The 27,156-nt window shown below is 37.0% G+C and overlaps 1 protein-coding gene across 3 annotated transcripts; it reads right to left on the bottom strand.

The window, feature by feature from the left end:
- Window positions 1-669: 669 nt before the first annotated feature.
- LOC140171885 (uncharacterized) lies at window positions 670-26,223 on the bottom strand. Of its 3 annotated transcripts, none has more exons than XM_072195228.1 (19): window positions 25,977-26,223; window positions 22,818-22,882; window positions 22,005-22,022; window positions 20,542-20,679; window positions 19,758-20,069; window positions 19,233-19,538; window positions 17,988-18,137; window positions 17,018-17,170; window positions 15,678-15,781; window positions 7,527-7,749; window positions 6,983-7,109; window positions 6,579-6,728; window positions 5,522-5,729; window positions 5,151-5,199; window positions 4,322-4,461; window positions 3,035-3,136; window positions 2,122-2,250; window positions 1,573-1,650; window positions 670-965 (listed from the first exon to the last, which is right to left on the bottom strand). In XM_072195228.1, the coding sequence occupies exons 2-19, from the start codon at window positions 22,870-22,872 to the stop codon at window positions 915-917; spliced, it is 2,493 nt and encodes an 830-aa protein (XP_072051329.1). In that variant the 5' UTR covers window positions 22,873-22,882; window positions 25,977-26,223; the 3' UTR covers window positions 670-914. The 3 variants fall into 3 exon arrangements, with proteins under 3 accessions (XP_072051329.1, XP_072051328.1, XP_072051330.1); XM_072195227.1 differs by having other exon boundaries at window positions 4,322-4,464; window positions 25,977-26,222; XM_072195229.1 differs by lacking the exon at window positions 3,035-3,136 and having other exon boundaries at window positions 4,322-4,464; window positions 25,977-26,222.
- Window positions 26,224-27,156: the final 933 nt, after the last annotated feature.

Raw genomic sequence — 27,156 nt, forward strand, 5'->3', positions numbered from 1 at the left:
GCTACACCTTAGCAAACCCCCTAGTGGATACACCATATCAGAGCTACTTCGCTGTTACTCCATCCATTGTCTGTCTAGAAGCCAACTCCGGTTTCATTAGTTGATATTAAGGGTCGACGCGGTATTGTTGGTCGAAGCAGCCAAAAAAACAAATTTTCATAATCTAAATCAATATATTATTGAAGAATAACACTTTGAAGATTTGTAAAAGTTCATTCTATAATTCATATACTTTGAAAACTTGCTTGATTTATTGTTGTTAACGAGTTATGCACGTTTTACAAAAGTGTTGTTGTTTTAGCCCTTTTTACAACATAACTCAAGAACAACAGGCCCTACAAAAGTATATCTGTGATATTTGAATTCTTTCTACACACTCGCTATGAAATGATCAATGCCAAAACTCACTACCATTCGCAAGATGCTGTGATCTAGCAAATCGCAATAGTTTAAAATAGTTGCTAACCTTAATGAATACAATTATATACAATGGTAGGAAATGGTAAAGGTATACACTTATCGTGATAATTGTTTGTTTGCGTTCTGTATTTGACATGACTTCTGCACAATAAGTAGGGCTATAGAAACAAATTAGTGACCAATATAAAGTTGACATTAATTCTGGTTAATTATAGTTATTAGTTCGTAAATACAAGCATCAAAGCATCTTGCTCATATAGTTGGATTTCCATTCCGCTTTTCCGTGTCATGTTTCTTGCTTACTGGAATGAGCGTCAAGCCTGTGGGAATGGGGACATGTTCCCCCATTTTTTGCAAAATGACAAATGTCTTGTTGTTTTCAGCCACTTTTTGACAATACAGGCCAAATGACTCCCCACACTTTTCAAGACAGATTGACACCAATGTTCATTGCAGATAGTTTACCATCCCGCTATCCGCATCACGTGCGTTTCTCATTGCAGTTGGTTTTCCATGCCACTTTCTGTGTCGGAAGTCTGTTCCTCCTGAAATAATATGGTGACAAAAAGAAAATAAGGTGAGAATATTTTTCGAACAAATAGAAGATGTGAGAAAATCTGAGAAAATCACAATTGTCACCACATGATCACTGAATGAAACCATGACCAAAACTAAAATGCGTCGCCCTATTATCACTGAATAAAACTGACCACAATTGAAAGGTGTCGACGGTCCCAGGCCATAATCACTGCAACTGCTCGATATTTATTTACGTAGTCCGTGCATTCTACTCCCAGGAGCTATACTTTTCTTATTTTAGTGGAAAAGGTTTTCCTTTTTTCGAATATAAAATCACTCCACGAAAACCACTATAAACCATCAAACAAGACTCATGTACAGAATACAGGTTTGAGATATGGATCTCCACTCTTTCAAGGAGTTGAACGAAGGACAACCCGTTTTGGAGTGGAAAACGCTCTCAAATGAAAGAAAGTACATTTTCTTTAGGCAATATTCACTCTTTTGAGAATATTATACAGACTACTTCTTTCAATCCCTTTAGAGTGAACATTTTCCACTCAAAAAGGGGTTGTCTTCTCCATTTTACTCTTTTTTTCCACTCCTTCCACTCAGTATACATATAATAATTACCATTTCGGTTTGTAGTGTCTCATCATCTGTTATTCTTGGTATATTGACGTACGACCCTCCTCCATCTTGATCAGACTCCTGGAACACAATAATGTATCATGAGATAAGAGGCTAGAGGTACTTATGAACTCCAGAAATATTTTCCTTTAAATAAACATAAAGCATCTTTGAAACATAAAATTGCAGAGAAGCAGAGAAATAAGTATACTTTAACAACTGACATCAGTTCATTCGGCGTCCCGCGCGCATTTGTTTTTATCAATATCGTTTCAGCCATTTCCTTTTGTTACGTTTTCAAGTTGTTTTTTAGGATTTCCCGTTTTTTTTTAACTTTCCACTTCACAACAAGGTATAGCCGAGAAGTACAACGCAATATTGAAATTCCCACATAGCGGGTAGCCTCAAAGAAAAACCAAACAAATAAACATTTTTAGTTTAGTTTTGGCAGGTAGCATCTTTATTCTTCATCATGAAGAAACAACACAACATATTTATTTTTCAAAATAAACATTTTATCTAGAAGTCACTGAAGTAACCTGTTTTGCTTACTTCGTCGGCCATATAGGCTGGCAAATCATCCACATTGTTATCACTGTAGTACACCTGGGTTTGAGTATTGTCCACGTGATCCACATCGGTGTCTTCTATTGGTTGGTTCTCTACATCATAAGTTGTGACCTGCAATAAAACATTTTAAATACAATTTGCATGAGCTTCCTTATGATAAATAATTATTGTTTCCATAAAACCGGGAACATAGCAAACTGTCAAGATAAGACAAAAATGTAAATTTTCATGACCATATTTGGAATCAGCATGAAAAATGCATTAAAATGAGTACAATCAAGCCTAGTATTGGTTCAGTGGTTCTTGAGATAGCTCTTGATATTTTGAGAAAATATCTCAAAACTTGGGACTTCTTATGTTGAAGCCTATGGCTAGCATGCAGAGCAATGTGGGGATAATGCATATGTATGCATACACAGTGCCGTACCGACTGAAATGTCCAAGAGGGTAAAATTGCAAATTCGTCCCGCAAACCCGCTCCACAAATTACAATTATCCGGGCAAGTGCGTGCGAAACGCGCTAACGTGTGGAATATGAATGAATGCTTGAAAACTCACTATATTAAATATGTTTGGCTGAAATATGCGAAAAGGAAGAACCACACCCAAATAATGGCGAATCATGTTCCGCTATTTCGTGCTGGGGACAACTTCCCTGTCCCGGTCGCTACATTGAAAAAAGAAATTTCTTCTGATAAGTTAAAAGTTGGGCACTGAGACACCGTCAATCAAAAATGCAATATTCGTTGACAAATATTGTAGCCATCCTAGTACAATAATTATGGCATTGCGCGTTTAGATATTCGTATCATTTTAAAATTATTGTCATCAGAAGCAAAACAAAATTGAACAAAATAATGAGATATTACTCCAACTTGTGCTCTCTAAAACTTACCAATTCGGGTGCTTGATTCTCATTTAGTATATTATGATTTCCATTGGGTGTAACTTGAGTGTTCACATAGATTGCATCAAATTCTGCTTCCGCTTCCTCTTCCTATAAAAGATGACAAGTAGCAGTAAGCGGCGTAGCCAGGATTAAAGTGTGAGGGGGGGGGGGGCAAATTTCCGTCCCCATTTGTCAATTTATGTTTAATTTTTAGTTATTTTAATGACAGTTTACTCTTGTCGTCCCCATTTTATCCCTTAAATTTCGGGTAGGGGGTAATTTGCCTCCCCTGCTCCCCCTGGCTACGGCCCTGATAACAGTTCAGTTGAGTTTCACTAGTAAAAAATTTTAAAAGGGAGTGTCAAAAAGCGACCTTCGCCGAAAAACTAGTGGTGGTCAATATGGGAAGTTATAATAGGGGTACTACCGTAAAAACTCGATAATAAGCAGACATGTATGTGCTTACTATCGAGCGCTTTTAAAACATGAAGTGCCCTATCCACAAAAGTGTAAGTAAACCATCGATACACATATACGAAAGTGCAAGTAAACCTGCAAATTTGTGTTTCAACCCCATTAGCTCAGTAAGTGTCGGACTTTGGTACAATTTCATGTTTTCAAAGGCGCTCGATAGTAAGCACATATGCTAACTATCGAGTTTTACAGTATTTGGCGAGCTCAGGGAAAGGGGTTAACTACAGGTACAGGTTGGAACATTAAAGCCATATTATAACATTTTCAAACAAAATAGATTAGCATTTCTTTGACATAAAATGTTAGCTTTTACTGTCAGATATATCCCCTTTTATTTTTGAGCCGAACAACTATACGGCAAAGCAAAGAAAATTGGAATTTACTACCAGCGCACATGTCGTCAATACGTACCACTCCTTCGGTCATGTTGTGGTACGACCCTTTGTTGTGTATATCATCGTCTCGCACGCCGTGTACGTATGTGTGTTATGAACATCGTGTATGCGTTCGACTAATAATTCCATCGTAATAATAAAGCGCCGGTTCCGGCGTTTTATTCAAAATCTCGGATTTTGACAAAACTACAGCACCTAGAGTCTTGATTTTTGCAGGGTATATTGGTTTAATAAAGTACAATTTAATCGTGTAAAAAAAAGAATTTTAAAAATTCAGTGAGGGCGTCTTCCATAGCAAATGTTATAATATGGCTTTAAGTGCTCCATCCATCCCGACCAGATCCAGTGGTGTGTGAGGAAGATTCACTGGTCAGTGTCGTATACCAAACACTCACGTGAATGCTCGCTTGAAGGAGACACTTACTTTTCCGGTAATAATTTTATCCGATGTGGGCGTTCTATTCCCCAAGTTAAAACACACAAGGATCAAAGCACCCATAGTACCCATAAGTAGCACCACCGCGATTGTAGCTGCTATCGTACCTTGAAGAACCGGACCTCTGTCTGCTAAAACATGACAAAATATATATGAAAAACATTTTGTTAATAAATTCAGTACTGTGTTGGAGGAGGTGGGAACATTAAACAATCCTGGCAGATGTAAGCGCAGCTCCAGACATTTTTAAGTGGCTATGAAGTATGGGTTATATTAGAACTTGAAGGCATCACGAGTCACATGCAGTGACCAATTTTAGAGCACTGTGTTTAAAGGCTGCGCATTAATTATGAGCCCCCCGGGTAATTTCGTGCCAAAAATCGCTTGCCCCTCTCAAAAAAAAAAAAAAAATCTTTTCCTCCCTCCTTTGCACATGGCAAATTTTCTCAATTTGCAAACTTTAAATGGTCTAGATATAATAATACGAGCGTAGTGAGCAGGAAATTTGCATATTTGAATATTTCTAGAAGCTTCTATAGTATTTTCCTAAGCCTTTTAGAGTGTGTTATGTAAAAGGTGCCCAGTAAATGTGTGCCAAAAATTACTTGCCCCCTCCTCCGCTTGCCAAAAAAATCATTTTACCCTTGTGCAGGGCTCATAATTATTGCACAGCCTCTTTTAAAATTTAACGTAAAATCCCTCTGAAAATAAACGCATGCACCCGTGGTGTCAAAAATAAATGGATTGATGTGGAAGATGGAAAGTTTTTTTTCAGTAATATCTTTGAAAGTCTATATACCAGTAGGCCTATACTTACTATCTTTTGTTCTGACTGGTTCCATGTATGAACTTGATGCATATTCAACCTAAGAACCAAGAAAACAACAAAATAAAATGTTCATTATTATACCACTTGAAATATTTAGTAAGATTGCTTTTAATCAATACATAGATTTCTCCTAACCATTTAAAATAGTAAAGAAACTATTTTTAAATATAGATATGAAAAGTTTTCTTGTTTCTATATTGTTAAAAGACTACAATATAATCATGACTATAAAGAACTATTACAATTTTCTTTAATTTAAAATGCTGGGATATTTTAACAATTTTAAATACAGAAATGTAGATATTAACTGAAATACTCAAGTGAATCTTAATTACGTTTGTGTCAATATATAGGCTTACCATATTATCGTCCACTAGTGCATAAACTCTGACGAATGCAGAGTATAACACTCCGCTTCGTAAAGGCCCGTTCTCTGCGTTTCGTTTTCTGGCTACTTCCGTTTCTCGGCGTCTTCGTCTGGTGCCATTTGTTAGTGGTGAGTCACTGCATTCTGTCAATGATCCGTCGCCAATTACAACAGTAGAAGTATTTGCTGTCATCTCTTCACTGAAGGAAAACAATTAAGGTACATAGTAAAACGACTTTTGGAACGGCTCCATTTCGAGCCTTTTGTGCTGCTACATGTGCAAGTAAGAAAGGAGCAATACAACTAAATTCGATCAAAGCGAAGCTTTTCATAGCAACAGTTCTCGAGTAGACCAGCAGTCTGCCATGAGCAGTTTTTTTTTTACCAGGGGCACTCCCAAAAAATTATGTGCCCGTCCGGTATCCGGGGTCCGGTAACATTGACCCCATTTTCAACTCCCTTCTCAGTCACCAAATAACTCCACACACAAACAGACACCATTTTGAAGAATTTTGAACAAATTTCTGATAATTTTTTATAGTGTCACGGAAAGACCCTCTTTTTGTTTTTAAATTCTCCCTCTCACGAACCCACTCCTTTATGGGCCTTTGCACTCATGACCAGTCACCGAAAGACCCCTAGTTTCGAAATGGTGTCCACACATTCCTCACTTCCAAAGACCCCTAGTTTCGAAATGGTGTCCACACATTCCTCACTTACAAAGTGGTGTTCCCCACCCCATATTTTCAATAGGACCATACCATACAATACTACAGTTGTGTGAAGGAGTCGGAGCATATATAGGCCCTACCCGAATACGTTGAAACCTCGCTTCGATAGTTGATACCCGCATTACCTTCAATATTTCCAATTCTAAAATCTTTAGCACATTACGGGGCCGGTCACCTAAAAAATGCACAACACAGGCCTACTTTATCGACATGTGACATATTTACGAAATTAATGTAATTGATTTGAACGTTATACTTTCTCTAGAGATCCATTTTACTCTACAAATACAATAACTGACATATATGAAGGCCATTTACCTCGAGAATGTTAAAGCTACATATGGATGTCCTGGTTGAGCTCCAGACGTCGCATAATCAGTGATGTTCTCTGGTGGGAAATCTTCGTTAGGTTTGGTACCAGAAAGATCCTGTAACTTATCCAGAGGAATTACTACCACTTCATAGCACCTGAAGCCAATTGCGTGATCAAAAAAGGTTTAGCCTTAATATTTTAATAAAGTAATAAGCTAATTCATGTATAAGTATAATATTGAAAATGTGCCTTATAAGTGTGACGAAGTAGGCCTACTTGCTAACCAGCCCCAAATTGCTTTCCCCACTTGTGCGTTTGTAAATATCTCCCCCCTCCTTTTAATTAATGCATACCCCTAACTTGCAAGTTGCAACTCCGTTTTTAAAAACAAAGACATAATTTTGCTTACGTTATTGGTCCGCTTCTACTCGATACTTTATTGAGGGTCATTGGTATGGTTGTCTTGGTGACACGGCTGGCAGATTGAGAACTCTGTGCTGCCTTTTCAGGCGCGGTAATAACGTCCTCTTCGGGAGCTTTGAAATAGGTGGTTAAAACATTTAGTAAGTAAAAGTATAGGTAAAGTAAAAAAAAAGTATAAACAACTGAGGGAAACCAAAGTAGTGAAGATGGAAGAAGCAGACAAAGACAGCTTTAGCCCGGAGTTTTAGACGGGTAAAGGGTGGGGGAGGGGAAAGGACAGATATAAATCAGATAGAACCGAGAGATATATCCAGAAAGGCAGACTAAAGTGAACGCCTATCAACATAATTGTTTTCATGTAACAATGAAACTTGAAAATAGACCTTTTACCATACTTTCGAAATGAGGAGCCATCATCAGGGACACGTCTTTTGAGAACAAATTTTTAATGGTTGAAGAGTGTTTCATATGGTAACTAAGAACATATAGAGTTTTCTATATAGGTAAAGAAAGAAATGATAATTACAAACCTCCCGGTTGTGTTGTGCAATACACACTGTCACATATACATTGTTCACCCTCGCCATTGTCAGTAGTGGCTGTAAGCTTAAAGTCATATCTGGAGTAGGACTTCAATGTTTCCTTAGTAAAGCGATATTCAAATGTAAACGCATCCACTTCAATCGATCCTTCTCCATCTATAGCCCCATAGACATCATCGGTTTCGGTTAAGCCGCGGACAGTATAGTATACCTAAAAAGCATCAATTTTGAAAACAATTCTATTTATCATGACTCGTGATGAGCACTACCCAACAATAAACCAAATGTGATGTTGCTAAAATACTGTCTAACAATGCCTATAATTATAGTAATAGACTCTATTTCATGCCCCATTGTGTCCAAAGTTCCATAAACCGATAAATAATAGGGGTGACACAATAATTACACTTAAAAGTGTACTCCCGGCCGCGTAATTTCTTTCAGCAACCATAAGGGGCTGCTATACGATTACACATAGTAGGCCTACATGTAAGTATATGAGGCTAGATATAGCACGAGTTTATTACACAGCCGTGCCGCGGCTGTGTCTTGTATCGTACGAAAACTTTCTGTCGACCTTTACATTTGCTCTAGCACTCACATGCTTGCACCGATTTTGACCCAACTTGGTCACAACCATCATTGACCATGCCCCTACATGTCACATGAAATTCGTGGGGTCAAAGGTCACGTAGGGGTCACAGGGGTCAAAAACATGATTTCAATTCAAAATGCTACTTCTCCCACAAATTTCGCAGGACAGTAACGCCACTTGCACACATGCATTGTTATTACCAAGTGTCTATAATTCATACACAGATTTGAGGTCAAAGGTCATTAAGGGGACATTTCCGGTATAAAACCAAATTCCTTCAAAAAATTTTATAAGCTAAGAAAAACATAGGAGAGTGATGGTATGTTCACACGTGAATTGTGTTTACCCAATGTATATGTGGTATTTTTTTTATTTGGGGTCAAAATTATTAAGGGGTCACTTCCGGTATAAAACAAAATACCTTCAAAAAATTTTATCAGCCAAGAAAAACATAGCACATAGCACATAGCACACTGACGGTATATTCACACATGAATTGATGTTACCTATTGTACACGTGGTATTTTTTTCGGGTGGGTCAAAGGTCATTAAGGGGTCACTTTCGATGTCTGACCGAATACCTTCAAAATGCTTCTTTTCTCAAATTACGCGGCGCAGTGATATTGTGCCCGGTGCATATTGGCTATAGCCAGTGTCTATGTCTGACCGAATACCTTCAAAATACTTCTTCAAAGGTTCTTTCGATAGTATCGATCAATACCTATGTATAATTGGCCTTTCGTTTTGTTGCTAGCTTTTTTCATTAAAGTACTCGTTTATGTTGCATCAGGTAAATAATTCGTATAAATTGTAACAATTTTAGCTCAATGTCTTCTTTTTAAAAGAACTATTTTACGGGTTACACAATTGGACTCGGAAGGTTACGGTGATTAACTCCTTTCCCGGGACTCCTTATCACCGCCTCTTCACTGTGCTCTTCACAGCTAAAATATATAAATCATGCATGTGAACGTTGATTCACTTTCCCACGCCTGAATGACATGACATCAATTAAGGATATGACCATTGGATGAACCCTTACACTACATAATGCACACGTTGCACAAAGCACAACCGCTAGCAGTTATGTTTACAATGTTTTCAATTGTGCGGATTTTCGGCAACACACAAGGCATTTTATGTACCATGTTTATAGTTTTGTATGATGAAAAGCGTGTCATTTATAGGATATAATACGTGCCCTCGGGGATGTGTACTTGAATCCCTCAAGATGATTTTGCTACACAGTTTAAACCTAATGGGTAATTGGGAAGGGGTGATCAGATTGTTTAAACTCATCTTTCCATTTTTTTGCGTAAAACATCTTCATGCCAATAACTAACGAGGGTCATCCTCAAGTGTTTACCATGTAAAAGGTCATTCTGGGGCGATTTACACCGTGGATATTGCAGTTTTGTCCACGGCAAATTCACCGTGACCTTTTCAGCCATAAACACGCTTAGTGAAGATTAAACCGAAATATGCAGTACAATCTAATGAACAGGGGAACATTTTGTAGGGGTCAGATCAAAGGTCATGCAGAGGTCAAATTTTAGAAATGCATTATCTGGACATCTGTAAGGGGTACGGGACTCAAACTTGGTGACAACAAGCCTCATGACCAAGGGACCATTTTGGAACATTTTGCAAGGGTCAGATACCTCCACAACACCAACACGCCCCAGCTAGGTTTGTGGTCTGTGACCACCATTTGCCACTATTTTCAACTCAAAATGCTACTTCTCCCACAAATTTCGTAGGACAGTAAACGCCACTTGCACACATGCATTGTTATTACCCAGTGTCTATAAATCATACACATATTTGAGGTCAAATGTCATTAAGGGGTCACTTCCGGTATAAAACTAAATTCCTTCAAAAAAATGTATTAGCTAAGAAAAACATAGGAGAGTGACGGTATGTGCACACATGAATTATGTTAACCTAATGTATATGTGGTATTTTTTGTTTGAATTCAAAGGTTATTAAGGGGTCACTTCCGGTATACAACGAAATACTTCTCCCACAAATTATGTAGGACGGTGATGCAACTTGCGCACATGCATTGCTATTACACAGTGTCTATGAATCATACACAGATTTGAGGTCAAAGGTCATTAAGGGGTCACTTCCGGTATTAACTTCACAACAATTTATTAGCTAAGAAAAACATAGCACAGTGACAGTATATTCACACATGAATTGATGTTACCCAGTTTACACGTAGTATTTTTTTTATTTTGGGTCAAAGGTCATTAAGGGGTCACTTCCGGTCCAAGACAAAAACATTCAAAATGTCCCTTCTGTCGCAAATAATATGGCAGAGTGATACTATGTGCACACGTACATTGACATAAGCCAATGCATATGGGGTTTCCGTAGATTTTGGGGTTAAAGGTCATTAAGGGGTCAGAACACGGCTGTGTTCGTGGTCTTAGACCACAGCTAAGTCTAGTTATTATTATTTCATCTTTCTTACTTAATAAAATAAAAAGAAATTGCTGGAATTAAATTCTACAACGGTTTACCTGGGGTTCGAACCCACAATATATGGATCCATAGTCTAACGCCTACACGACTTTGCTATGAGTCGTTGTGCCAGAAAGGTGTTTGTTTATCATACTTGATACGGAATAAAGTGCATACACACAAGTATAAGTACTTATAAATACGTTTATAACCCTAACCCCTAACCCTAACCTATAACCCCTAAACCTAATCCCTAACCATAATCTTAACACTAAGACCCTAACCCTGACAATAATGAACCTTGCCTCGGACTTTGCGGTTAGTGATATATTGCGGCCCATTATGATTATTGTTGCAGAAAGAAACTAGAGCGGTTCTCGGCTTTCGCGGTTCTCGGCATTCGCGGTTCTCGGTAGTGTGGGTTGGTCCGTATGTGACGTTTCTGTTCAGAACCTTGTGTGACCCCCCCCCAGAAAAAAATCATCCGCCACCACTGGTTATAACAAGGGCCTTGTAAATGCAACTGGTGAGACAGAGCCTCCCATGACGTTTGTATTTTCAGTCTGATTTCAGTTCCCTAACAGGTACAAAGTTTACGCATTATCATTAGGCCTACCAAGTATTGTATGTCCTATAATCTCTTATGTATGACATGGATCTTTACCATGATTGTGCAAGCCAAAAAATATTTTTCAATACCCCAAACATGCGTTAAAAAAGACCATGTTTTACACATGCAACCTCAAGTTTAGACATATAATTTAATTTGGCCTAAACCCTCATGCACGGGAAAAATCATGCCGCCACCATTGGTTATGACAAGGGCCTTTTAGGGTGCACACCAGTAAATAACCCCCACTGACTTTCTGTACAGACAGGGGCCGGGAAAAGAACTCAGTTCTTCAAAACTTCCCCTTTCTGCAAGCAGAAGGTCAGATGACGACATCCATTGTAAAAATTAAAATATATATATTTCAGGATTTTTTTTCCAGAAATATTGTAAAAAGTTCAACCTATAACCCATACAGCTAACGCCACCTCACAAACAGCTTGGTGTTTCTGAAATGTAACACATTTTGAAAGTCGTCATAAAAAGTCGGATCGTGCTAAATTTACACAGACAATCTAATTTACAGGCCTAAATGAGGATTAAATATGAATCAGGTCCTAATAGTTGCCTTTTAAGCCTTTTCTAATGTATTACATTAAGTCATATTGCACATTTCCTCGTTTCAAATACTGTTTTTTTTTTTTTCCAGGGTGTAGCTAGACTTCTCCGTACTCCACTTGCCAATTGTGCTTCTGGCTATTGCATTTAAGCTTAAAACTCTGATTATTATTTGTGCACAATTGATAGATTTTCACATCTAATCTTTTCAGTCACCGTACTCCCTCTGTTTGTTAGCTTCCCAAGTGGACTACTGACTTTGGATTGCGGATAACATTTTTAACACGGGATTCTATGGAGAGTTAGGCCAATTTCTGGCCTAACTAAAATTGGTCATGATGTAATGCATCTTTAAATGAATCTGGCTTGTGATTGGTCCCCAGATATCGTTATTGATTGAACAAATTCATCAGGATCGGTAGAGTAAACTAGTAAACCAGAGTTCGTAGTATCTGATCCAAGAAAATGCACTTACTGTGTACGTTTCAACAACCACTGTTGTCTTTGTCAACACTTGATGAGGAGTGACTGCAATGTACTGACAACCAACGCTAGAGGGATATGTAAAATCAGGCGGTTTTTGGCGATTTTAGCCATTAAGCCCCCCCACCGCATAAATCTGAAAGCCCCTCTGAGCCCCCCCTCCTGGAGACGCCATTGCAAAATCAATGGAGAGAAACTATACTACCTTGTTTCTTAATAAAATGTAACGGGGTACATCAGGCAACTATGAGAGCCAAAAAGGCCTCAAATTGAGCAAAGAAAGACATTAATTTTCACGTGCATTTCAACCAAGACGCTTCATTAGTGGTGTTCGCCCTTAATGTCATATTATCATGACCGTTTTATTTTGTTTTATGTTAAGGGCTGGGGTATGAACGTTTGGACAGTATTTATTGTGGGACATTAGAGCACATCAGACATATCGAATTGCATTCTGAATACTAAGAATGTCCTGATATCAAATAATTTTGATTTTTTGAAATTCGCAATGTAATACACATTTTATGACAAATCATTAAAAATAATAATTATCATCAGACACATGTCACATTTTTATGTATGATTTTGCATTATTTAATTTCAAATTATATAATTTTTTAAACGTACTAACGTAGTTCTTTATTTTTGTTTCTGTGAATATCATCCGAAAAGTAGGCCTCCTGCACATTATGATTTTGCCTTGCTTTATTTAACTCTTTACTGGGGTGCATGCTCTCTGCTGGTTTTTTTCATGTTCCTCTTATCATTATTGACAAGATAGCACCTGCTGTACGCTGTTTATTTATTTCGCCCTAAATTATTTCTTTACTTGTGTTTTAGATTTTGAAGTTTATATCATGATAGCATACGTTATGTTTTTATACCAACCGCGTTTTCTTTTTGAAAACAGTTCTCGTTTCAAATCCTGGTCCGCAATGTCAACATTCAGTTCGTTCATAAAATATGGCTATTTATTTATGTCGCGTGTTAAGTAGTTCTTTATTTTTTGCTCGAAGTGTATAAATATCATCAGACACATGTCACATTTTTATGTATGATTGTTCATTATCTAATCTTAAAATATATAATTCTTTAAACTTATTTCTTTTTTTCTGTTTCAGTGAATATCATCCGAAAAGTAGGCCTCTGCACATTATGATTTTCCTTGTTTTATTTAAACTCTTTATTGAGGTACATGCTCCTCTTATCGTTATTGACAAGTCAGCACATGCTGTACGCTGTTTATTTATTTCGCCCTCATTTTCTTTACTTTTGTGTTTAGATCTTTAGTTCTTTATTTTTGTTTCTGTGAATATCATCCGAAAAGTAGGCCTTCTGCACATTATGATTTTTCCTTGCTTTATTTAACTCTTTACTGGGGTGCATGCTGTCTGCTGGTTTTTTTCATGTTCCTCTTATCATTATTGACAAGATAGCACCTGCTGTACGCTGTTTATTTATTTCGCCCTAAATTATTTCTTTACTTGTGTTTTTAGATTTTGAAGTTTATAATCATGATAGCACACGCTATGTTTTTATACCAACCGCGTTTTCTTTTTGAAAACAGTTCTTGTTTCAAATCCTGGTCCGCAATGTCAATGATTCAGTTCGTTCATAAAATATGGCTATTTATTTATGTCACGTGTTAAGTAGTTCTTTATTTTTTGCTCGAAGTGTATAAATATCATCAGACACATGTCACATTTTTATGTATGATTGTTCATTATCTAATCTTAAAATATATAATTCTTTAAACTTATTTCTTTTTTCTGTTTCAGTGAATATCATCCGAAAAGTAGGCCTCTGCACATTATGATTTTCCTTGTTTTATTTAAACTCTTTATTGAGGTACATGCTCCTCTTATCGTTATTGACAAGTCAGCACATGCTGTACGCTGTTTATTTATTTCGGCCTCATTTTCTTTACTTTTGTTTTTAGATCTTTAGTTCTTTATTTTTGTTTCTGTGAATATCATCCGAAAAGTAGGCCTTCTGCACATTATGATTTTTCCTTGCTTTATTTAACTCTTTACTGGGGTGCATGCTCTCTGCTGGTTTTTTTCATGTTCTTCTTATCATTATTGACAAGATAGCACCTGCTGTACGCTGTTTATTTATTTCGCCCTAAATTATTTCTTTACTTGTGTTTTAGATTTTGAAGTTTATATCATGATAGCACACGCTATGTTTTTATACCAACCGCATTGTCTGTTTCAGTTTTTATAACTGTATATATTGCAGGGTTGCCAAACCCGCGATGTAATAGGCCTATAGGTCAATAGGATGAGTTTTGAAGATTTTCCTCGCGACAATTTCCTGTCCTATAGACACCAATTGATGGTTAAGAAAAATATTGCATGACTTCTCAACACTGGCTTACGCGACTTCTGGTAGTTTTTTATCTCATAGAAACCAACGGTTGATAAAAAAATATTGGGCGACCTTTCAATGATTTGACCCGCGGTTTGCCCTCATTTGTTTGGCAACCGTGGTCTGTGTTAAGTGAATATATTTCGGTAAGAAAACAATTATCATAGACCATGTAGACAGAACGGACAATGGTCATAGGCGCTCTCCTCCATTTTGAGAAATATACTTTTACACACACACTACATTTATAATTAAAATGATCAGCCTTAAAGTTTTACCTTTTAGTGGGTTAAGCCAAACCTAAGTGGATGAAATGTAAATCAACACTTCTGGCACTGATTGGTTTCCGTAGTTGTTATATGGAATACGAGCTGTCTGTAGCTACAAAATTGCCTGCAAATCGGCTTTTGCCGGGCCTCTCTTTTTCGGCGTTTTTCTCATTAAATTAGGGTCCCGTTCAAATAAAAACTAAACTGGTGTCTAGATGTAATCACAGTTAATAACACACCAGGAAAATTATAGAATATACAACAACCTAGTTACACCTGTAGACCGCGAACAAACATGCACCTGGCCAGACCTGGCCGTATCACTTAGTGTTCTCCCTACGGATACCCTTAAGGGTCACACAATTAAGCCTCGGGCCCAGGTCGAATTGACAGATCGTACGGGGGGGATTGGGCTGGTCAATAAATGTAATGTCATTGGACTTTGTTGGCCCAGTATGCTATACTATAATGTTTGCTGTGCATGTAGACCTAACTACACATCCCTTTAAACCAGTTAAATGCGCTACACATTATGTCTACAAGTCTCAAGAACTTTGCACTATAAAAGAGGCTATGCAAGTTTGGCACGTGGTGGTTAGAGATTTTCAAGTCAAAAGTGGGGGATAATGGCCACCTTTCACTGTAAACGTATAAGTTAGTCAAAAAAGATCTAATTCGACTAATTTTCGACTAATTAAAATTATTCAAGGAAATTAATGCTGAAATTATGTATTCATAATGCTAAAAGAACAGTAATATCATTTATTTGCATCATTTCAACATACCGTATAGTGTGATAAGATGCCATTAGGTGACAGAGGTTCCTCCCATTGTATGATACAGTATTGTTCGTCGTCCTCAGCTGAGACAGCTGTCGGCGAGCTTGGAGCTGCAAATATGTTATTAATGATATAAATCTAACAAATTGATCAACAGATTATTTAGTACGTTTTGCCCAAGTGTTTTTTTTTTTTTCGCCCGTTTTTCGTATTTCTACTATCAATAGAAATGACGGCAAAGACATATGCAAGGGGCAGCCTATTTATTTATTTAATAATCACACAAAGGTACGAGGCAACCTACTTTGTTGCTAACTTTCCGCAGCTGCATCAGCAGATGCCGAGATCTGCTTGTTTTCTGTTGACAAGGGGAAGCCTTAAGTAAACGGCTCTTTTCAGAGCCAACAAACCTTTAAGTTTAGCAGATAGGCGAGACCTGCTTGTTTTCTGTTCACAAGTGGAAGCCTTCAGTGAACCTTTCTTTTCAGAGCCACCAAACCTTTAACTTTAGCAGATGGGCGACGCCTGCTTGTTTTCAGTTGACAAGGGGCGGTCTTCAGTGTCAGTGAATGGCTCTTTTCAGAGCCATCAAACCTTCAAATTTAGCAGATAGACGAGATCTGCTGTTCTCTGTTGGCAAGGGGCAGTCTCCAGTGAACGGCTCTTTTCAGAGCCATGAGTAGGCACGGGATGGCCTACATGTCTCATTCTTAGGTACTTTGTCCTGTAGAAGACAGACTCCTGACGAACGATTGACAGTTCTAAACTTGTCCGACGGCGAATCCGCTAAAAAAACCCAGCTAATTGTAATGAACTCCTGTCGTAAAAGCCTATTCCATAACCTATAAGATATGTGGTATCTGCTTCAATTGACACATTGGGCAGGTCTCCCAACTCTGGCAATGTGTGATTTGCACATAGGCGCCCTATCAATGTGACACTTTTACTTGGTCCCAACCCTTTGAAGGTGTCAATTTAATACCTTTCAAAATGGATCCTGAGACGAGACCTCAATGGTATAAATTTAAAATGACACCGTAAAGGTGTTTATCATGATAATAATAAGGTATCATGGTGTTTTGGGTGTTTTTTTTTTTTTTTGGGGTGGGGGGGTGTTTTTGGACGAGGCAGGTAACTAGCTTCTGTATATGAATTTTAAAAAGTTATAGTTTTCTGATTACCATATTTTCAACTTATCGGGTATTTTTGCAGGCCAGTACAAATTGAGAGGGGGGGGGTCCTGGACAATGTGGTCGATTGTGTAGGCCTATTATGTAGGCCTACATTATCATCCTTGATCTCCTTCCCCTGGACATTTTGAATAATTTCAATGTATTCCTACTTACGATATGGCAATGTAGTGAAAGAGAACTCTTCATTTGATCCGGGTCCAGCATATTGTCCTGTAATATCAACATTAACTGCGTATATTTCAACATCGTACGTAGTATCGGGTACCAGACTATCAATTGTGATATATGGATGGCTGCCGTCTTCCGCTGCAGATTAAGATTAAACCATTAGAAATTATTAATGTACTTTTTTTTTATAATCAGCTAGTTTAAGGGCTGGGGTATGAACGTTTGGACAGTATTTATTTTGGGACATTAGAGCACATCAGACATATCGAATTGCATTCTGAATACGAAGAATGTCATTCTGATATCAAATAATTTAGATTTTTGAAATTCGCAATTTAATACACATTTTATGGCAAATCATTAAAAATTGATATTTTTGATATTTAACAGTACTTGAAGTAAACTTTATAAATCTGATGATTTATACTTAAAGTGTATGTAGGTGGGATGAAAAGCCGACGATCAATTGAACATTTTGACCTTTCGTATTGAAGATATGGATTTTTTTCCCAAAATACCCAAATAAATTAGGTCTTTTTGGGAAAAATGCATATCTTCAATATGAAAGGTCAAAATTTTCAATTGACCGTCGGCTTTTCCTCCCTGCTACATACACTTTAAGAATATATCATTAGATTTATATAATTTACTTCGAGGACTGTTATATATCAAAAATTTGAAAAATATCAAATTTTTATAATTTGTCATAAAATTTGTATTATATTGTGATTTTCAGAAAATGAAAATTATTTGATATCAGAAAGACATGCTTCGTATTCAGAATGCAATTCGATAGGTCTGAGGTGCTCTCATGTCCCACAAAAAATACTGTCGAAACGCAATAAACGCTCATTTTAGATCCCTTAATATGTACTAGTTTTAACGACAAGCCTTAAAAGTGGAAGTAAATGTGAGTAAAATGGGTTTGGGTAGGTGGTTTTCATGGTTTACTTACTACTGTACACAGTTAATGGTGTTTTACTCGACTGAAGTGTCACACGGTAGAAGCTGATAGGCCCATTTCGCACAAAAGGTTCGTACCACTTTATTTCAGCTGAAGTCTGGGCTATTGAGTCTGTGGAAACTCCAAATGGACTCTCAGGATCTAGATAAATATAATAGAAATATAAGTGAATGATAAAAAATTACTTTAATCGTGAGATCAATTTACATTAGGCCTACGTTATAGATCCCTCAGACAATTTCACCAACGTGTTACTTGAAATGTAATATTCAACCATAGTATGGTTGGCAAATGCTGCATAACACCTGTCACCAACTGTCAACATTTGACAACTACTGCCGCAGGTGTAGGTCACTTCCTGGAAAGCTGGACTGAACAACGTCAACTGATGTGACTGACTCCACATCTGGTTCACATACGAGAACTTATAGGGGGTTAATAATATTGATTCAAAACCAGTCCACCTGGCACTTTAGTAACGCCATACCTGGCTGTATGACAATGTGGTAAACTTGTCATGATTAGTAGAATTTCAAGTCAGCTGTAACGTAATGAAAGATAATGAAGTGCATTTGTGTGTAAAACTACTTCGAAAATAAACAATAGGAATATTTGTTTTTAAAGTCCTGTCCTTGATAGGCATAGGCCTATCTAATATTTTACTAGGATAAAAAAAATGGACATGCCTATTCTCTATGACACGACGGGATAGTAAAATCAGAATTTCATGTCGTTTATTCTTATTTTGTCAGCCAATGACAAGCCTTGTCCTTGATTGTGTCCGTTTGTCTGCAATGCGCGTGCGTCGTGCTGCTTAAATGTAGCTACAGTCGGCATGGCAGCATTATTAGTAATATCTTAAAACTATTTTATTTCACATGTTAGCGCCGTGAAAACTCCCCTTATTATAAAATAATCGAAACTTGTTTACTTCTTTAGTTGTGCGATCACATTTGCGTATTACACTGCCTACAACTCGCTACATGCTCGCTAGACGTGTCGTAGACTACACCAAGGAACCAATGAGATTGAGCGCTTAATAAGCTAAACCACACCCCGCATAATAGCCTTTTCAAGATATGGCGGACACAATAGGATGGCGCTTCACGAAGTGGGTAAAGTCGTTTGAATTTGCCGGGTTTTTACCCAGATTGAAGACTGTCCTCCTTTTGTGTACGCCATACTTCGAAAAGAAAGGCTAATTGACTAAGAATGTGTTCTAGATGTTAGACTTACAAGATACGCCAGTTTTAATAGCTATCAATTCCACCACATTGCTGGATCCGATTTCATTTTCGCACGTCAACCTGACATCATAATCGGTATACGCTGATAAATCACCAATCAGATATCTCGTCTGTATATCAATTGGGATATCGTTAGCTGCGATTATCCAATCCTGTGGCTCACTCGAGAGTTTATATTGTACGGTACATGTGGTACTTGCAGAGTTGCCGCTGTTGGATAAGATTATCCATTCTGCGAACAGCGTGGACGAACTAGTGGATTTGACACTCTCGATCACGCTCGGAGGAACAGGAACTGAAATGGTAAATTCAGAAAAAATTTGAAATATACTTCTGATACTTTCACAATAATAATTGATCCAGGCGCCACCGTGACACAGAAAGAACTGCATGGGTGTGTTCAAGCATTTGCTTTTGAGAAATACGAATTAAAAATGTTAATTTTCTGTGTCTGTTTGCTAGTTTGTTTGTTTGTTTTTTGGATGTCTTTTCTACATTGAATCTATAAACTTACCAATGACATTGATAACCGTTTCATTATACCGCGTAACCAATCCTTCTCCCGGAATTGTTGTTCCAACAGTACACCGGTATGTCCCGCTGTATTGTTCCATTGATATCCCAGTCAAGCTGACTCGGTACTTGCCTACATCCATTGAATCATCTACGTGTAGATTGCCGTAAGTAGTTACAAGACTGGGAAGGGTGAATTGGACGCGGTAGTTGCTGACATCCTGAACTGGTATATTGGTCCGGCATACTAGGGTCAGCGTGTGACCTTCGTAGACATTTTTATTAAGAGAACTCACAGATACAGTAAAATCACCTGAAGTAGATTGCAACATACAAAAACAACGTTTAGGCACTACGATATGCTAAGTTGCGGCTTATATTAAAAGATATACGGTACTTTTCCATTGACATTTATTAAATCTATATTGTAAATATTCCTCAAGAAGCGGTCATATTTTTGTTTCCAAATTCTGATTTTGAAACAAATGCATTATGTATTGTGTATCTCACTCTGAAAGGCAAGGCCTTATAAAGTGCTGTATTTTTGGACGAAATCTGATCCTTTCAAAAAAAAATCGGAAATGGCTAAATCAGCTTTACCCCTCACGCATCAAACTTGTAGCGACTTAAAACGATTCGATTCGACTTTTGCAACTGTCGTTCCAGTCGTTTTCAGGAAGCAAACCTGGAATTCCAGATACTAATTTTCTTTTACTGAAAAAATTAATGTAGGCCTACTCCTCTATAATAAAGGATGTGCCCCTTTTTTCTGGAACAGCCCTTACGTTTATCACACGCTGCTCCATCAAATGCGGGTTGGCAGGAACAGGTCCCATCGTCACTGTCACACACTGTATCTGATGGGGCGCTGACACAAGTGCATGCTTCACTACATCCAATGCCGTAGAGACCATCAGGACAAACTGCAGCGGACAAGAGACATGAAAGGAAGATTAATTTGAGCACCTGTTAGATCAAATCGGACCGGGATTCAAGACCAACCATTTCAAGTTAATTTCAACAATAACTTACGTATGGGCTGATGGAACCTGCAAATTAAAAGGACATTTTCTGATGACATATACATAATAAAAAATAGCAGGACTCAAATGCTAAAATCAAGATGTGAAAGAACGCGGAAGCTTTCATTTTCCAGATATAGCCTATGATTTTGTATGGCAAATATGTTGCGCACAAAAAGTAAAGTACCGGGTATAGTAAGTAAGTTTACACTTATGGGATGTAAAGCATGCGCGTATATTTTTTTTGGGGGGGGGGGGTAAAAGCAAGGGGCGGCCAAATTGAAGGGGCGGCGGAAGAAGAAGGGGCAGCAAAAAAGGGACGGAAAAAAAAACGAAGGGGCGGCAAAAAGAATTAGTAAATAAAAAGGGCGGACAAATTTGATAAAGCATAACATTTTTGAAAAATGGTACTATACATCAAAATGTGCTGCTTTTAGGGCGCTAGCGCCTGAAACCTTTTTTTTTTTTTTTTTTTTGCTCTTCACTTTTTCAAACGGTCAACCTTCGGACAATTTTCTTCAGCCCCCCGGGGTTGGGGCGGCCACGGTACGCCACTGGATAGGCTGATACCATGTCATGGTTCACTGTCAACAAAAACAGTAAGTCCAGTTGCAAAGATTTATAACCTAATCTAACTTTATTCAACTACCTGGATGATTGAGAATATTCATAGATATATTTCATGGTTCAGCAAAAATATTTACCCAATTGTTGTTTAAATTGTGTAAAATTGAATCTTGTCAACCAGAAAAACTCACTTTGGTTAGATGGAATCACCGACGTTGCGGCCAAAATCGATTGACCTCGGATGACCCTAGATCATCCACCCAGCTGAAGGCCAAAGGTTTTGGCCGCAACGTCGGTGATTCCAAAGTGAGTTTTTCTGGTTGACAAGATTCAATTTTACACAATTTGAACATTTCCCAGATGAATGAAAGTATACATAGGGCAATTGTTGTTTAACTTTACAATTGCGGCCACTTTTACAAGCGTATAGATACTTTTTGTGTGCAGTATATACTCACATAAATGGATGAAGATAGTGTGGTGCATGGTGCATGATCAGATGATATTGCTATGAACGTGAAACTCTTCCAATAATGACACGAAAATGATTCCCTTTTGAATCATTGAACGTGCAATGTTAATAATCTGACATGCATGTTGATTGTTGATCAGAATGGTATTAATTTTTAAAATGTGATAATTGAAAAGTTGAAACTTACCAGTTTGTGTGACGCAACCTTGAAAGGATGAAAGAAAGAAAGGAGCAATAAAAGTAAATTATAGGCCTAATAATACAATAAACTGTACATTCAATACTCTCGGATTTTCATATACACCCAAGTTTAATATAACTATAGCAATGCGCACATTCATTCGAACCTTGGATATATATTTCACTATTTTTATCCATTTTGTACGATCTTTTTAAATAGACTGATTTCATTCAATGTTTGTTGTCTTTTAACATGTTTAGAGTGACTAAGAAAACAATATTTGCCATGATAAAATCATTGACATGCACATGTATTTAATTTTACAGAAGAATGGGAAAGAGAATCATTATATACCTGTATCATGATAAAACGGTAAAAACAGTAAAAACTATTTTGTATTGTTGTGTATTCATTCTTTTGATTTCACGAAGGAACTCTTGATAAACTTTATGCTTTCATTGATTTACATGTACAGCGCTCTTCCGTAGTAAAAGTGGCACAATTGTGATTTTAACCTTTCGTTGTTAACTAAACATATCTCGTGATTAAAGCAAGCACATTGATCAGAATAACCGGTATTTGAGAGCTAAGACTATGCCCTTAACATTGTTATAAGCATCATGTCACAACGGTATTTTCTAATTGCCAAAGAGTGCGCTTTTCATTTGCACAATTTGCACAAAGACAGGCTGTATATTACTATTAAATATTATTTCATCGTGCATTTTTGGTTTAAATATTGTATATACTAGGGTTTTAAGCTTATTTCTGATGTATTTTGATGTATTTTGAATTTTGAAATACTTATGCACGTCCTACCTTTCATTAGGAAAGTGGTGAAGGCAAAGATGACAGCGCCATTAAGTAGCTTCATGTTTACAAACCTGTTGAAAAAATCCATACAAAGAATGAACATGGTCATGGTTCTTTTGAAAATGTTTGTGTGCAAGAAATTTGACAAAAATGCATTTTCACTCTTAGGAAAATAAAAGTGCTACAAATTAGACTTCGGCCGTCATCCAGCATGTCCAGGAGGCACCTTCAAAGGTTCTTCAAGAACCAAAAGTTCCGACTCCAAAGGGTTCTTTAAAATCCCTGTTAGTTCTTACAGCCCCAGAGGGGGCTCTGCGTGCTCGGCATAATTCTAGGCTTCAGCACAAAAAGTTCAAAGTTTTGAAATATTTTCTTAAAATACCAAGGCCTATCTTAAGAACCCCTGAACCAATAGGCTTGAACTTTGAAATAATTTTAATGTATATTTCAAACTGATTCCAAATATGGTCATGAAAATTTACACTTTTGGAATTAAGTGAATTTTTAAAAAGTATTTGAAACTTGCCGATGTCGTCTGCAGTCAACAGCACGCACGACACGAATACACGAGTAGGCCTAATTCCTTTACACTTTGGGAATATTCATGTATTGTTCGCATCTTCTCGATATGAACTTGTGAAACCATAGACCCAAGAAAACCACTTTAAATTTATTATCATCTTAAGGGCTGGGGTATGAACGTTTGGACAGTATTTATTGTGGGACATTAGAGCACATCAGACATATCGAATTGCATTCTGAATATGAAGAATGTCATTCTGATATCAAATCATTTTGATTTATTGAAATTCGCAATTTAATTCACATTTTATGGCAAATCATTAAAATTGATATTTTTGATATTTAACAGTACTTGAAGTAAACTTTATAAATCTGATGATTTATACTTAAAGTGTATGTAGGTGGGATGAAAAGCCGACGATCAATTGAAAATTTTGACCTTTCGTATTGAAGATATGGATTTTTTTCCCAAAACACCAACAAAAATTAGGTCTTTTTGGGAAAAAATCCATATCTTCAATATGAAAGGTCAAAATTTTCAATTGACCGTCGGCTTTTTCCTCCTGCTACATACACTTTAAGAATATGTCATTAGATTTATATAATTTACTTCGAGGACTGTTATATATCAAAAATTTGAAAAATATCAAATTTTTATAATTTGTCATAAAATTTGTATTATATTGTGATTTTCAAAAAACGAAAATTATTTGATATCAGAAAAACATGCTTCGTATTCAGAATGCAATTCGATAGGTCTGAGGTGCTCTCATGTCCCACAAAAAATACTGTCGAAACGCAATAAACGCTCATTTTAGATCCCTTAAAGCCTGGTTTTCATTTATACTCAAAATGATTTTTTTGTATGTGATTGTACTATGCCTTTCATGCAATTTTAGCCACCTTCTATTATGCTGAGTCAATAAAGGCACGTTTATTTAAGCCTTTAAGTTTTATTGTTTATTGAACCAATGTTAGTATTTGTTCTGTAATAGCAATAGATTTACGAATATTATGCTTGGGCTGCATGGCAATATAAATGTTAATTGGACATGATGTAGGGGGAATGACAGGGGTAGTAGATTCTGCATGAATAATAATAATTATAGTGGCCTAAAAGTGACATATTTAGCGTGATAAAATGAAATGTTACTGTATTTTTTTTAATGGACCCATTTAGCAGAGAATATTACATTATAAGTATAATCAAACTTTTTTAAATACGGTTAGAATATTTGAAAGTGACAGGGGCGGATCCAGGAATTTTCAATAGAGGGGGCGCCGAGCCACCACCGCCGCTGCTGCGGCTCGGCGCCCACACAAAGTCAGGCGCCGCTCTGCAAAAATACACAGAGTCAGGCGCCGATCTGCAAAAAATAGAGGGGGCGCGCGCCGGGTGCGCCCCCTCTAAATCCGCCACTGAGTGATTGTATATATGCCTACGTATACATACATAGTTTGTGTTTATTAGGCCTACTGTTTTTAAACAACTTTAAACTTTTAAAAATATTACATGAAAGATAGCCACGACATATATGGCACGATTTAGGGCGAGGTTGAAAAGGCGAGGAAATCGTTATGTCTATTTAATGTGAAAGAAAAACATATAATTCAACAGCATACCACCTTTACGCAATGACCCCTTTTATTATTATTATTTTGAGATTGCAAAAATGCAATTGCTAATCATGAAATTCGATTTAATACGGAATGCAAGCTTGATATTATGCGCAAAAATATCAAAAGTGTCCCAACTCGTTTTCTGGACGATAGTTTATATATTTATATTGAGCATAGCGTTTGAGCCGCGGCCTAGTATACATGTAAAAGAAACGGTAAAGTTTATCTGTCAGCCTGATACTGATTTCCCTGCATCATTTGTGCATATATAACTTTGTTGTCATCACTTTTATTTATTTTTTCTAAAAAGCGAAATGGCAATTATAAATTTTTATTGTTGCAGTCTGGACACTCACTTTTATACATTCGGTCCTCGTACTTTTTTTTTTTTTTTTTATGATTAGGCCTATACAAATTCATAAAACATAGGACTAATATGTCACAATCTCAACATAAACTAGACTCGCTGAGTCTCATGGACGCCGTTCCTATGTCCATCAGACTCGTATTTCCCATTTTGGATGTCAATAGGAAATACACACTTAACGATTTGCGCCGGTTAGAAACTTGAAAAAAAATCTTTAAAATTTCATCAATGTATATAAAAGTGGTACCAACCGTATTGTGCTTGCTAATTTAAGACTCGGTTGAAACAAAATTAAGGATCGAAAGCATTTTAGTGTCCAAAAAGCAAAATTATCGTCAAAGTTCTGCCGAAATCGGCACCCTTGCGAAGGGTTCAGAATTCGAATCGGGAACGAAAATATCCGATCTTTGCGATCAAAAACACAAAATTACAACTTTAAACATACTATTGGCAAAAGACATTATTACCAAACAATACAGAATAGAAAATTTGACATCATTTTCTCAAAATATTGCAAAAATTCGCTCACTAGACATCGAAAAAGTACGCAATCCAATTCCCGTTCAAACGCGTGGGAAACTGAAAGTGCGATAATCGTGACTAACATAAACCGGGATTTAAACGTCCTGCCTACTTACTTCATGTGAAGCCGAGACCAGGCTAAGCAGTGACTCCGGACTGATGTGAGGACTCGGAAGTTCAAAACAACCAGTTGCTGAAAAGTTGCACGGATGTCCACCAACAATGTATCGCAGAAGCTTGTAAAGTCGTGACCAAAAACGACAATATTATAGTACTATTCTATCAATTTAAAAAGATTCACATTCTACATAAACCACCGGATATGTAAGTGTAGCTAGTATTACGGTCTTCAATGGTCGAATAGTCACAATCATGGACGGTCACATTCTTTTATCATGTATAATATTATTGTATACTTAGTTATGCTCCATTGCGCATTTTAAAAAGCTCCCTGCTTGACCTATAATTATTATGATGACCATGGATATCCTTGGGTCGGGATAATGTGACGTAGTTTAGATGACGTAATGTTTCCAGAAGGTGTTCTCCAAAACAAAAACCATGAGAATCCGCACAACTTTTTCCAGGGCTTGATTCCAGAGGAGCGTAAGTTGAAGACCCATTCAGTGATCCCAGCGCAAGTGCAAAAAAAAAAAAAAAAAAAAAAAAATTGTTTATAAGTTGCTTTAATAAGTGAAGGATAAGTCATTCAAATTTATCATTTGGTATTTTTGAAATGAAAAATTTGGCAAAAAACAAAGAAAACAGCAGTATTGATGAAGTTGAATTAGCCCCATTCAAATACATGTAGCTATTAAATTTATTTATATATACTGTCAGTATATAAATTACAGAATCATTTAAAACGTCTTATTTGTCTGTATTTTGTCTTGAATACACGGCTTTCGCCTGAACCACTATACCGGGTAGTCTAGCAGGCTATGTTTAGCATATCTATGACAATGACGGGTACTCAACTTGAATCCGAATTTTGATAATTTTTACGATCGTTCGGATCAGCAAATCACTGATGGGCCTTTAAGGGGACTCGATCTTTTGTGCGTAATTATAGAGGGCCAGGGATTCACTCTATCATTTAAAAATTATTTGAAGAAGTTAAAGAGCCCTAAGAATAAAAAACTGTAGTGTAATTCACGCCAGACACAATTTCTTTATATGACAAAATTAATTTTTGTAATCGATCAAAAAACAAACGTTTTATATCAATTTTAAATTTAGCCTGAATCGGTAAATATGGTACGTACCTCTCGCCCTTTTTTAGGTCAAGGCTGTTTTTACCATTATGCAGCGAAC

This window comes from Amphiura filiformis, chromosome 15 (genome assembly GCF_039555335.1).
Source record: "Amphiura filiformis chromosome 15, Afil_fr2py, whole genome shotgun sequence".
Classification (NCBI taxonomy): Eukaryota; Metazoa; Echinodermata; class Ophiuroidea; order Amphilepidida; family Amphiuridae; genus Amphiura; species Amphiura filiformis.